At 36.0% G+C, this 14,965-nt stretch overlaps 1 protein-coding gene across 1 annotated transcript; it reads right to left on the reverse strand.

The window, feature by feature from the left end:
• Positions 1 to 1,727: 1,727 nt before the first annotated feature.
• Positions 1,728 to 14,838, reverse strand: LOC135154837 (uncharacterized). The gene is made up of 11 exons (XM_064103027.1): positions 14,734 to 14,838; positions 13,103 to 13,450; positions 11,429 to 11,854; positions 10,327 to 10,434; positions 9,710 to 9,775; positions 8,819 to 9,061; positions 7,652 to 7,930; positions 5,653 to 5,889; positions 4,173 to 4,454; positions 3,642 to 3,905; positions 1,728 to 2,190 (listed from the first exon to the last, which is right to left on the reverse strand). The coding sequence occupies exons 1-11, from the start codon at positions 14,801 to 14,803 to the stop codon at positions 2,090 to 2,092; spliced, it is 2,424 nt and encodes an 807-aa protein (XP_063959097.1). The 5' UTR covers positions 14,804 to 14,838; the 3' UTR covers positions 1,728 to 2,089.
• Between the last annotated feature and the right edge of the window lie 127 nt (positions 14,839 to 14,965).

The raw sequence follows: 14,965 nt of genomic DNA on the forward strand, positions 1-14,965 counted from the left end.
ATAACTTATGTGCTTTAATTATAAAGTCTATACTTGTGAATGCTGTGTTCCATTTATGCTGTACTTAAACTTCTTATAGTAAAAACATTTGACGTTCTTGAAATAACTGTTTTCATCATTTTTTCTTGTGCATACTTAATCCATTATCAAACCTACCATTAACCCGAGCTATATATGCTGTTCACCATTGGTCTACCATTCACTGTACTTTATTGGCCTACTATACATTGTACACCTTTGGTCTACTGTCTATCATTCAGTGTAAACCATTGGTCTACCATTCACAGTACACTTGTGGTCTATAATGTATGGCCAATGGTGTAAATTGAATGGTTGACCAATGGTATAGAGTGTATGGTATGACAATGGTGTACAGTGAACGGTAGGCCAATGGTGTACGGTAAATGGTAGGTCAACGGTGTATGGTAAGCCAATGGTGTACGGTGATTGGTAGGTCAATGGTGTATGGTGAATGGTAGGGCAATGGTGAACGGTGTATGGTGAATGGTAGGTGAATAGTGTACGGTGAATCGTACGCGAATGGTGTACAGTGAATGGTAGGCGAATGGTTTATGGTGAATGGTACGCGAATGGTGTACGGTGAATGGTACGCGAATGGTGTACGGTGAATGGTAGGTGTACGGTGTATGGTGAATGGTAGGCGAATGGTGTATGGTGAATGGTACGTGAATGGTGTACGGTGAATGGTACGCGAATGGTGTACGGTGAATGGTAGGTCAACGGTGTATGGTGAATGGTAGGCGAATGGTGAATGGTGTAAGGTGAATGGTAGACCAATGGTGTCCAGTGAACGGTGGCTGAATGGTAAATGGTAGGCCAGTGAATGGTGGCTGAATGGTAGTCAATGGTAAACCTGTCTATAGTGGCCATGGTAGATCAATGGTGAATGGTGTTTGATCAATGGTATATGAATGGTAAATGGTGCTCATGAATATGGTAATAGTAACGTCCCAATTATTTAAATTAGTTTGAATGGTATACCATTGGGGCTTGAATGGTATACCATTGGTGTATGATGGGTGCTGTGCGAATGGTATTCCAATGGTATATCAATGGTGTATGGTGTATGGTATTTCAATGGTATACCATTCAATTTTTTTTATAAGGGCCTACTCACTTGTCAGAGACAATATCAAAACGAAATAGTGCCAATGCTTTAAGAGAGAAGAGCAGTGGTAAAAAAGACGTTCCAGTATTCACTTTGATTAGAATGAAAAATAAAAACTGCCGAAAAGAAAGAGTCCATATAAAAATTTTCTCTTTAGGTCTGAAAAAAACTAACTCTTAAGATATATCTTTTTAAGATTCAGTAGCGTAGATATATATTGTGAGTCAACTACGAACTTTTCCCTTGAAACATTATGCATATTCCCTCTTATAACGTTCATGTATTGCTATGTATTGTTTAATCAAATACTGTACATGTACCAACTGGAGTAACCACAGTTCAAAATTTGTTAGAAATATTTAATTAATGAACCACACATTATCTTACAAAAAATATTTCGTAATGCCATAGATAAGTCAAGTAGGGAACACTTACTGTATGTTCAAATAATTTTTAGATAAATTCGAGGAAGCTTGGCGACGGAGAGATCTTTTTTTATAATCACAAAGAAGACCAATCCAAGCATTTTGATATCATTAAAATGAATATATGCCCGAGGCTAACTATATAATATTAATGATTTGATGATTTTTTTTTTAATGAAGAGTGAGTGTATGTGGGAAGAGGGGGGGGGGTGTACAGGCCAATCCCTTATCCGAAAAGTGCGCTTGCGTATGATGACCGGTGTGTTGGCTAAGTTGGTTTAGCGTCCGTCTCACAACCGGGAGGTCGGGGGTTCAAACCCCGGCCGCGTCAGACCAAAAGACGTTAAAAGATGGGAGTTGCTGCTACCCTGTTTGGCGTTCGATGATTAAAGGGATAGAGCCTCGTCGATCTAGCGCTGCACAGCGGCTGCTGGGCCCACGATCAATTGGGCAAAGCAAATTTTCGGAGTATTTAATTTCATGTCTATTTCGAACAATAAAATATGGATTTTCATGGATTATCTATCCCCGAAATTTATGATTTTGTACCTTTTACATGTTTTACAAGGCCAGATGATCTTGTTCCATGTTGAATTCCTAGGTCTCTGCCAGGGTTAAGGTCTGTCCACAGCTCATCTGTATGAAACATATCATACATATGTACATGTAAGATAGGGTAGTTGATATCAGAATTTAAAAAACTATTTTTTTTTGTATTATGAAAAACATTACAACTGAAATTTCAATATTAACGTATTTTAGTCTGGACTGTTAGTGAAATTATGTGGACACAGTGGGAAAAGGCATTATTTCTTCTCCAGACCTTTGTATACATATACGGGTTAAAGACAGGTATGCTAAAAAAACCTGACTGCAGGAAGTGAAAAAAATGGGTCAAAATGTCAAAATTTAAGGATAAAAAGTGGTCTGATATATAGACTAGTAGCAGTGCGAAACTTCGTAGCAGTGTAAAATTTTGCATTTGCTTTATTAGTCTTTAGATTCAATTTGTTTTTTAACAGAAATTTTGTCTGTCCTGAAATCCCAATGCACCAGAATAGTTGAATTCAGATGCATAAACGGGCCGAAGAGTGGTGGTGGAGGGGGCTGTGGTCGTGTGTGTGTGTATATATTGGTTTCGGGGTAAACATGTGCAAGACATATTTTTTCGCGTGTGTTTGAAATTGTGTTGCCATGATAACAATAATTTATAGCAAATGTTAGGTAAAAATCTTGCAGTTAGAATAATTATTCTTTTTTTTAAAATCCATTCTATTTGGCACACATATTGGTTTTGAGGTGAAGATGTGCGAGAGACACTTTCTTGAGTGTGTCAGAAATCTTGTTTCCATGGTAACAAGATATTATAGCCAGAAATGCAGGAAAACTCCTTGTGAATCAGACTAATTCCCCATTTTTTAGCCAGTGCTCATAAAATTTGGCACAAACATTCATCTTGGGCTAAAGATTCATATTCATTATTGTTTGTCTTCAAACCGCATTACAATGATTAGGTCATAGGAACCGTTTAGCCCGTTTATGCACCTGAATTCAACTATTCTGGTGCATTTGGATTTCAGGACAAACATAATTTTTGTTAAAAAGGATTTGAATCTAAAGACTATTAAAGAAAATGCAAAATTATACACTGCTATGGAGTTTTGCACTGGCACTCGTCTATATATCAGACCACTTTACATTCTTAGATTTTGACATTTTTGTCACTGTTCCTGCAGTCAGTTTTTTGGAGCATGTTCTTCTTTTAATCCTCATAAAAATACAAAGGTATGGAGGAAAAAATCATGCTTTTGTCCACCTTGTCCACCTCTGTGATATTTTCCGCGCTAAGAGACCAGACTATTTATGCCTATCATATGAGACAAATCGGGCTAATCGGCTGCTTTATTAGACAATTTCTTTGCTCATTATAACTAAGGCACATACGTCATAGCCATGGATGTCTCGTCATCTATTTTTCATGATGATTCTACTCTCCAAACATTAACCACGTTAACCATCAACATATTTTAGTCTCAAAATCAAGTTTGTTAAATCATATATACATGTAACAATCATACTAATATGACCTTTTATGTCTTGTCGACCAATGCTGACCACTGCCTCATGAAGTTTCAACCTTTTTTCGTAATTGCTACACGTCGCCTGTCTGATCCATTCATTCACCATTGCATCCGTGTTGAACAGTGTGGCATTATTTGCAGTAACTATTGCGTCCTCTTTCGAGTCCATATCTACACACTGCAACAATGATTTGACGTGCCTACTTGTCAGCCTGTCAGCAAAGCCTTCAACCTCACATTCGATGAGGTCCCCTACGAGGTGATGTGGCACTTGAAGTTAACAAATGAAATCGAAATTAAATTCGAATTAAAATATTGTATCAAATAAAAAAAAATAAAAAAAGCTGTAAAAAGTTCAGAATATGGAGGAAAGTGATTAATGGTACAAATTTTTTTCTCAAATTTGAGTCACATGATCAGATAGTGAAATTAAAGTAATAAGTATTGGTGACTATCGCTTTAACAATATATATTGAAAGGACAACATGTATTTAAAAAAACACCCCACAACAATAACAGTTGCGACAAAATGTTTACCTTTGAAAAATGATCTGTCTGTTGGTTTACATTCAGTCTTCTCGAGAGCATGACTTAGCAGGATATATGGATTTTCATCAAGATCTTGATGCTTCCACTCTACAACCTGCTGCGTTGCCTCCTGGATGGTGTTTTGTTGAATTATTTGTGAGGAACCAAAAGATGGGACCTTGCCTGTTAACTTCTGAAGGAAGCGTCGAAGTTTGTCAGGATCTTTTATTTGCCAGAGGATATGTTCGATTGTTTTATCTGCGACATCGTTAGTTCTCTTTTCTCTGAGTTCTGAACAAAATATAATGTGTGAGTTGGTAAAACAATCTTGAATAGATTACAATGCTTTATTTCATACAAAACGCTGTCAGATTTAAACCATAGAAAATGGAATACATGCATGTAAGAAAGTAAATATATGGCCAACATATTCGCTCGAAATTTATCAATGAAATGTTGAGCTTCCAGAGTTCTTCCAAAAAATTGAAAAATCATTTTTTCTTCGAGAAAAGGGGTAAAATAAAATTGTGCATTTAGCCTATTTTTACCTTTCCAAAATCGCGAAATAAACACTACAAAAATTTTCAGTGTTTGTAATTCCTTAAGTTAATATCTCAATAAGTATGTCCCCCCTTTTCGATTTATAATAAACTATGACTTGATCTGATTGTTATGGATAGAATCGCAGTTCCTGTATTAACCCCAGAGCTATTTCAACATTTGCCGTTTTGAATTTGTGTTTTAGCAAAGTCTGCGAGATTTTGTGAAATCATTAATTCTTTTGGAAGAATCTTGGAGCAGTAATCTTCCAAAATAACAAAAACAAAGAACGTTATATATAAACGTCCAACTTAAACTTTATAAATTTCATGTTTAAAGGTCAAGTCCACCCCAGGAAAATGCTGACTTGAATGAATAGAGAAAAAGTAAGCTAGCATAGTGCTGAAAATATCCTGAAAATCGGATGGAAAATATTAAAGAAAGTTATGACATTTTAAAGTTTCGCTTATTTTTCACAAAACAGTGATATGCACAACTAGGTGAGTCAGTCGATGATGTCCATCACTCACTATTTCTTTTGTTTTTTATTGTTGGAATTATACAATATTTCATTTTTTATAGATTTGACAATAGGGACCAACTTGACTGAACCATATAGTATTAAACAATACTAATTCCACATGTTAAGGGAGGAATTAATCGTTGTATCACTTGACACTGAGGAGAAAACTAGAATATTTCATATGATGAAATACAAAAGAAATAGTGAGTGGATGACGTCATAGTCTCCTCATTTGCATATCAGCCAGGATGTGCATATAACTGTTTCGTGAAATTAAGCGAAATTTTAGAATGTCATAACTTTCTTACTTAACATCCGATTTTGATGAAATTGTCAGTGTTATGCTTGTTGGATTTTTCTCTTTTTATTCAAATCATCTTTTTGTTGGGGGTGAACTTGTCCTTTAAATTTCTCTTGGCGACGCACCCATTATATCTTTCCATGCTTCCTTGAAATTAGCCTTCGTTAGTGCATCAAGTAATAGCTTTCCTTGGTTAACGGTTGTGTTTTTTTCTTTCCAATCACACAGATGAACATATATCTCTTCGTCTGTCCTACTTCGTCCTACTCCCAGGGATAAGTTTTTCAGAGTGGCATTTGCTTCAACCATATGTTCAGTCATACTGCGGCTTAATGTCCAAAGTTCAGGGAACGATATCATTCCTGGAAAGATAGGGATATACGAGAACGATTTATTGTATTTGTTATTCCTTTCCCAAATTGAAATTTGACAATAGCACCATTTATGCAAATAATCATCAAACATACATAGAACAAATGCAGGGAATGGTTTATGGTTTTATAAAAAAAATATGCACATATCGCAGCCAATTAGGCTGAACTGCATAAGTTTTACAATATATGATAATGATAAAATGATGATAGCGATCAAACATTACAAATTTACTATTTACAAATAAAACGATAAACACGTTGGGTAACCTGGCAGATTAAGGAAAAGATGACCAGAGTATAAGGTAGAGGGGGGGGGGGAAGATTCAACAGATAGGGATAAAGTAGACGAGGAAGGGCGGGGAAGGTATTAAGAAGGATATAATAGAGGGGAAGAAGAGCAGTAATACACAGCAGATAAAACTATAATAAAGGGGAAAAAAGAGTGAGAAACATAGCTCGTTAAATTAAGAAGGGTTTAGTAAAAGATAAACATTCGGTAATGATATGTAAATTAAATATGCAATGTGTTCGAAATTAAAGACAAGTCAGGTCTAAAGTCTATTATGTAGAGAAGACATGTCGAAATAAAAAAAAGAAAAGCAGGTGAAGTTAAATAATTATACAGATCATATAAAATAATCAAATGAAAAATTACTGAAAAATTTGAGTGCTTAGATATGTTAAGTTTACATAAAATGTGAATATCATAAGACCTTGAAAAAATATACCATACATTAAACTTAAAACAGGAAAATCATTACAGCTGAACAAATAATCGGATATGGAAGGAAATATGCTAAATGGACAGTTTTGTGGACAAGAATAAACATAAATTAACTAGGCCTATATTATTAATAAAACATAAGCCACCTGTGCAGGAACATTTCATAAAGCGCATTGGCATATCTAACTGTCTAATGTCATTTAAAAGCCTCACGAGAAGCAGTAAATCACTATTGTGGTAAAGATCTGTCCTAGCTTGGCGATATTTTTTTGTGTACTGGAGTTGGAGACAACCAGTGAGAAAATCCGATTGTCATTTGTCAGAGAATTCCCAAATTTTGAAGACGGTTACTCAAGGTTGTTAGACCAAGTGTGGATGGAGCACTGTCATATCATGGATGGTACTTCCCTTGGAGTATTATTCGGATAGTGCGTTTCTGGTTCCCTCTAGCGAATAAGCTTGTTGAAGGGTTAAGGCAGCGTGTCACAACGGTGCACAATACTCCAGAATAGGCCCAATTTAACATTGATAAACAGTCATAAGATCGTCATTTGAAGCACCGAATCGTTTCAACGATCTAGCGGATAACATTCAGTTTTCGTGCGGCCTTAGACTTAATGTATTGAATGTGATAATTCCATCTAAGATCTTTCTGGACGATCACTCCGAGGAGTTTTACATTATCACACTCCTGTATCTGATTCCAATTTATTTCTACCTTGACAGGAGAGGGTGGGTTACGAGCAAAGCACACTGTCTTGTCCTGGCACAAGTCTCAAATTGGTTCTTTCACATCAGTCCTGGACCGAATTGACTACCTCAGGAGTTGAACTGGGTGATGTGATATGACGTTTTTCTGCGATGGTCAGATCATCGACGTACTTATATCAATGGGATAAACAGAGTCGATAAAATAAAGAAGAAAATAACCCACAGCAACCACCTTAACATTGCATGGGTGTTTCTAACAGATCGCCATGATTATTATGCAATTGGGACATTAATGTCTTTGAGAAGAAATCTTACCGGCGAAAAAGTTTTTGCTGATTTCCGAGCATCCAGACTTGCCTAAAGCAAGGCTTAGGACAGCATTCGGATTTTCACTGAACCTGCTGCACCGCCATTCCATGAATAGCTTCATAGCTTCATTTGGGTCTTTTATTCCTCCATGTAAATTGGGTAGATCAGCTTGACCAGCATAAAGCTTGAAAAGAAGTTGTTGAATTTTCTGGGGATCTACAATGTCTGTTATTATCTGTTCTACTGTTGCCTGTGAAACTTTTTCATCTGTTCGTTTTCGGTTCTCTGTAAGAAAAAAAGCATACACTGATTAATAATTATCAATGGTTATTCCCATATATTCCCATCTATCGAAACGCAAACACATCATTTATATGCAAAGTAAACAAAACAATTCGAAACACGGTATACTTGTTGACGGGAACTTAAAGAAAAGACTGAATTATAAATCAGAAGTTTGTTATTGGACACCTTCATAATAGCGATTGGGTTTCATCCACTTCCATATTTCATGAACATTGCTCTGATTTAATTGTCTTAGTTTATTAATCAACAATTTATTACATCATGTGTTCACTAAAATTTTACCTCGCATTTCATTACAGTATGGAAGCTTAAAAGTGCCACCGAGATGTCCATATAGTCATCTCGTCATCTATTAGGGAAAATAATAAGATGACGGGGTCTATATTCCGCGTGAGAGATGATCAGATGACAAGATCTTGGATCTCGTCATGTCTAGATCTTGTAGAAGAGATGATCAGATGACAAGATCTCGGATCCAAGATCATGCCATCTGATTATCTCTTCTAAAATATGTAGACATGACGAGATCCAAGATCATGCCATCTGATCATCTCTTCTGAAATATGTATACATGACGAAATCCAAGATCTTGTCATCTGATCATATCTTCTAAAAGATGTAGACATGACGAGATCCAAGATCTTGTCATCTGATCATCTCTCACGCGGAATATAGACCCCGTCATCTTATTCTTTTCCCTAATAGATGTAGACATGACGAGATGATTATATGGACATCTGGATCGCACTTTTAAGCTTCCATATTACAGTGCAGCATTTTCGACCCTGTTCTGTTGCATGAAAAAAAATAGAAATATCTGTTTTGGTAGTAATAGCGAAAGTAGTAATATCAAAAATGTAAAAGTACCACGTAGATTCTGCCATCGCGTCCCAAAATTTGCATTTTGCAACGCTGATTGAAGTTTGTTGGCATGTTTATTTTTTCTATGTTCATCTTTCCATTTGCAGAGAAGATTGTATACTTCAGGTGCCCTCATCTCTTCTGTTGCATCCTTAATACCAAGATTAAGAAGGGCCTGATGTAATTTCTTCATATCACTGCTTGGTGTGTCATACGCGAGTGACCATAGCTCATAGAATGATATGTCTCCTGGTAATGAACAAATCAATTAATGAAACAATCTTGTCAGTTGAAAAGCAAAGTTCGGGATAATATGTATTCAAAATATATAAAATGCACAGGACTGTATGCAAATATTCAATATCCACAATAAAACATGTCTTTACACACTGGTAGTTTGATCACACCCTTAGCATTTCACATTTTAGAAAGTCAATAACGTTCAAAATTCCTTTTTTCTCTCGCAAGGGTACTTTACACATGACTAAAAATAAAGCACTAATGTACTAAGATTGGATAAATAGATCACAGATACAATTTTGCAGCACTATTGAAAATAGTGGAAAATTTTCATTATTTTAATTCATGTATACTTTCACCTTTTAACACTTCAGTTAGAAGTTGAACGAATCATAAGATTGCTACAACAAACATTGCCGACGGAAGCAAAAAAAATTAGGGGGGGGGGGAAACCACCAATTTTTTTTGAAAAGCAAAAAAAAAAGGTTAGCAACCGAAATTTTAGGGGGGGGGGGTGACCGACAAAATTTTTTGACAAGCAAAAAAAGGGGTAAAAATCTAAGGGGGGATCCACCTCAAATTAAGGGGGGGGGACAGGTCCCCCGCTTCCGCCGCCTATGACAACAAACATCATACAGACCTCACTGCCAATCTTACCATCAATATGTGCTTGTTCAATCATAGGGATACTTTCCTGGCCATCATTTCTCGCGATAGTACGATCTAAATGAAATAATGTTTCATTGAATCATTAATAGTACAAATAAATATCTAATCACAATATATTCGTACGTTTGAGAAATGACAAACAAATTACAAGAGAGCGAGATCAAATTTTGCCTTTATATAATTTCAAAAAAATTATACATGAACACAATCAACACAGAAACTCACCCGTCAACCGAAGGGAACATGCTAAGAAAAAAAAATCGAATTAGAGAGAAGCATATTTATTGCAATTCTTTAATATCGGGTTCCTTGATATCATCATACCTCATTTAAGGATTTACTGTCAGCAACATAATTTTCCCTCAATAATGTAAATCATTACCTTCACACTGCTCTGTGGCTATGTTCGAAAGATCGTTAATCCTCAATTACTGTTTATTTCTTGCACGTGCTTAGTTTTATTGGCTTTAATATTGCGCCGTGGATTTTCCCGGCATATTTCGAATAAAGTTTTATATCAATTATCGCCTTAGTCTACAATAAGAAATGGATTAATAAATATGCCAATCAATAACTGCACAAACCAATATATTCAATGTTCATACCCGTTGTTGTAGTGCCATCAAAAGTGTTCTGCCGAAAACACGCAATACGTTTCAACCGAAGAAACACTGCAATCGCTCCAAGAAGAATAAGGACGAACAGTGGAACAACTGCAGATCATCAGTGCGTTGAAAATGATTTAGAGAGGAAAGAAAGTTTTAATCAGCCAGACAAGTCAATAAAAGGTTCGTAAAATATTAGCTGTATTTTTTAAATCAAAGAACATACATACAAATACCATCACGCACATACACATGCAATAAGTTCCCTTTTTCTAATTTCCCTTTTTAACGAAACTGTTGTGAGGTAATAATTTGGCAGGATTGTTACGGCAACCATTCACTAATATGGTGTTAACATTCGATTTATCAAACGTCACGTAATCTAATCGTTCCAAAAGTTACAAGGGACATTCAGGGGGACATGAGGAAATTTATCGATTTCCTGACATTAAATTATTTTTAACAGTTTATTGAGCTTAGTTAAAACGTTGTCATCATTGTTACATTTTTCATGCCAAAATTCACTATTCAATTTCAAAATGAGATCTGATCTTTATCAGCAAAATGTTTCCTCTCATATTGGAGGTAGCAGCCATGTTATGGTTAACATTCCATGCAAAATGCTATAATTTTGTTCTCCTTTGATAGACATGTTTACTTATTCATTTGGTAGGGGAGGGATATTTTCAAAATTGACCAAAACGGTCGATCACCGAGATATTCTTCTTTAATATATTCTACATTTGTGAGTTGTACAGGACCACTTCAGTCAACAAATTATGTGGTTATAGCATTTATGAACAAGGAGTCATGAAAAAAAGAAAATTAAAGAAACGGTCGACACTTCCTTCACACATACACACAGCCAACAGCTGCACACACATGTATCAACAACTTTCCCGTAAGAATAGAAAGTTACCAAGAAATATTGCATATCATTGAATAAATACATAAGCATACTTCTTATTATTATATCAGTTACATTTCTTCTTAATAAGTGCATTGATAATCTTCACTGGAATAGGCGTTTTGTGGTAAATATTTTACGTTTTCCCTTGAAATCGTTTTACAATTTCTGTAATAATAAAGTAACGAATATTACCAATTTTGGCTGCATGGTTACCACTTTTGTCTTCTTTCGTAATATCAGTTGTGAATGCTCTACTCGTTCCTGTAACCGAGTGCATTCCAGTCGATGATTCCACGAAGATCGTTGCGGCTTGCTGTTCTCCTGTCCCAGGAATATTAGAAGCAACACAAATGTATTGAGTTTGACTCGGCTGGGCTTCAATGGAAATAGACTTATTTTTCGTCCCGTCATCATTACCCCATTCCTTGGCAACGGCATTCATCTTCTGAGAACCGTGCAAGAAGAAAATGTCTATCTGAGGGTAGTAGTTCGTCACTGAGCAAGTTAAGACGATGGTTGTATTAGTCAAGACACGACATGATGGCTCTGTGGTATTTAGTCCAGGTGATACTGTATCAGTACACTGGTTGATAGTTGGAAATGGTTCTTGTGGGGGAGCTGAAAATAAAGAAAGAAAAGATACAATGTGAAAATCATATGGCAATTGCAAGGCATAATGAACATATGTATTTGCACGAATTCCCTCGAAGTGCATTTCTTTATGAATAAATTGTTTTTCTTTACGGATAATTATCATTCGCGTTATTGAATGCCAAATGGATTGATAAACATCCTTCATAGAGAAGATGTATTGTGTCATGAGATTCAATGGCACAACGTTCAAAGGTATCTTTGAAGCTTAGCTCAATTTGAAAGCAAAGTCTAAGAGTGACTAGTAACTTCCTATTATGATAATTAGGGGAAATCATGTAGGGCTTAAAAATAAACGCCAGTGGTGGTAAGGTTAAAGGAGAATGAAACCCTTGAAACCAGCTGAATTCATATCAAAGAGAAAAATCAAAAAAACATATTGTTGAAAGTTTGAGGAAGATTGAATGAATAATAAGAAGTTATGAGCATTTGAATATTGAGATCACTAATGCCATGTAGTTCCTCCCATTGGCAATGCGACCAAGATCTGTGATGTCACACACGTACAACTCCCTCATTACTTAAGTACTTATTTCACTTATATTCTCACTTTTATAGAGTCTATCACAAGGTGAGGTGTCCTCTTTATGAGAGGACAAGTACAGAGGTTCTACAACATTATATCATTGATTAATCGTTTGTCATATGATTAGAATGAGCAAAAAGATATGTTTTGGGGTATATTTTCAGTGTCCAAAAGGGAAGAGTTGTTCATCTGTGACATCGTAGATCTTGGTCACATTGCCAATGGGAGGATCTCCATAGCATTAGTGATCTCGACATTCGAATGCTCATAACTCTTCTATTGCTAGTCCTATTTTACTCAAACTTTTGTTGATCTTATTCTTTGATTTTTCTGCTTTCACAAAGCTAACTTGCTCCAAGAGTTTCATTCTCCTTTAACTATCTCAAAATCATTTTGAACAGATTCCATAAAATTACACCCGAAGTGTATTATAAAACCATGAAAAACAAATAAGCCGCATGATTCCGATGAAAAATATGTAATTGCTGAGATATTGGCCAAACAAGCATGTCATTTCAGTAAGATGTATGTAAATAAACCAGATCTAGATGTTTTTGATAAAATTACATGTAATCTCGAACTTTAAAGACTATATGATGAAATCAATTGTTGCTGCAGCTTGCAGCTACTTTCCTTAAGCTTTGAGATCTTAATTCGCTACATTATCACAAATATCATCCTATCCTTACCAAAGATTTTCACATCTGTTTGGTTGTATATCAGGATACCAAGATAGTTCGAGACCCGGCATATGTATCGACCTTCATCTTCTATCCGGGCATCTCTGATGGTCAGAGTGTAATTGGAAGCCATGCCATACCGACTGTCCTCGGTGCATGGTCCGGAGATTTGCCCTACCCCGTCCCTATCTACCCAGATGAGAAGATTGTCTGCAGTTTCCGGTTTATCTCCTTTCTTCCAGTAGACAGCCACGGGCGATCGGTAAAACTCACAGTTAAGCACAATATCGTCCCCCTTTTTGATGGATTTGTGGAGATCCGTGCGAACGAAACCGTCTGGTACATCTCCAGCAACACCTTTGAAATTCATATACATATGAGTACGTTATTCAAAGGGGAATCTAAACCAAATAAAAGCTTCTTTCCAGAGGAAAAGGGAAAAATCAGTTAAGTTGATAGGTGAAAGTTTGAACAATATCGGACAAAAATAAGAAAGTTTTTGAAAGTTGTAGAAGATACTGGTTATCACCCATGGAAATTTCCAATTGGCCGCATAAGTCATGTCATAGTGATGTAAGGCAAGGACTACTCTTCCGTGTACTCAATAACATGAAATGTCTAAAATTTCATTTTTTCAAAAGTTTTACTTCAAGTTATATATTTTTCTTTCATGGAGACAAAACACTAGTAGTACCTTGAATATATTTATATTACTGCCCATGGGGAATGAGTATTTAGGGGAAAACAACACATTCCTGATAATTAGTTACATGGCCTATGGGAAACTTGTCCTTGCCCCTTGTCATTATTTATTTACCCAATGGCCAATTTGATATCTACATAGTCTTAGTGATCTCAATTTTAAAGCAGCCATAACTTTCTTATTGCTTGTCCGATTTCTGTCAGACTTTTACCATTCTCTTTGATTTATTTTTCTCCTTTTAAACACAACATTTTGTGACCAAGGCTGGATTCACCTTTAAAAACTTATTTGATAACAATGAAATATAAGCGAAGGGAGAGCAATAGAGGGAGAGAAAAATGAAGAAAAATGAATGAAGGAAATGCCGTAAATAAACCTGATAGATGAAAATATCATGTTAACAGGATTTTATTTTTATAGTTCTATAAACATTGTACGGCAATTCGGCATGTCCCGTCTCCACCTAATATATCAAGTTGGTTTGCGATTCCCGACGATAAAAAATAACCAAGTCACACACACACACACGCACGCATTCACCTTCTTCACACCCATCTCACCCACATTCTCACGCACAGACACAAACACACATTGCCAAAACCCACACCAACCCGAAAACACAGACCAAGACAGAAGTGTTCATACACACATACGCACCCATACTCACACACGCCACTCAACCCACAGCAGAAAAATGCCCTTCATTACAAATGCCCCAAACATATGCTATATGTGCCCTCCTTGGATGAAAATCCCCAATACTTTCCAAATAATACGCGTACAAATCCCCAGTATATAGGAGAACATACAGGGAGACACACATTGACACACAAGGCTTCATTGATTCACAAAACACAATTACCCAATAAAGAAATGTGCTTAAAGATAAAAGGGTTGAAATAATAGGATGTTTATCTCATTAATTAGTAGTACTTACGCCATATGAAAGATGCAAATAGAAGACACCCCACGCACAAAGAGAGTAATATTTTCTGTGTATTCTCCATTTTGTAGACCTTCTATTACGCGATGAAAATAATGTGCAGTTTCGAGCCGCTAACGCTCAAAAGTTAATATTGACACTGTTAGCTGTCGCATCATTAATCATGATACTTTGATCATGTTTATTCCTATATTTTATGTTCATCGGTAAACAAATGTGTGGCTTA

This window comes from Lytechinus pictus, chromosome 8 (assembly GCF_037042905.1).
Source record: "Lytechinus pictus isolate F3 Inbred chromosome 8, Lp3.0, whole genome shotgun sequence".
Classification (NCBI taxonomy): Eukaryota; Metazoa; Echinodermata; class Echinoidea; order Temnopleuroida; family Toxopneustidae; genus Lytechinus; species Lytechinus pictus.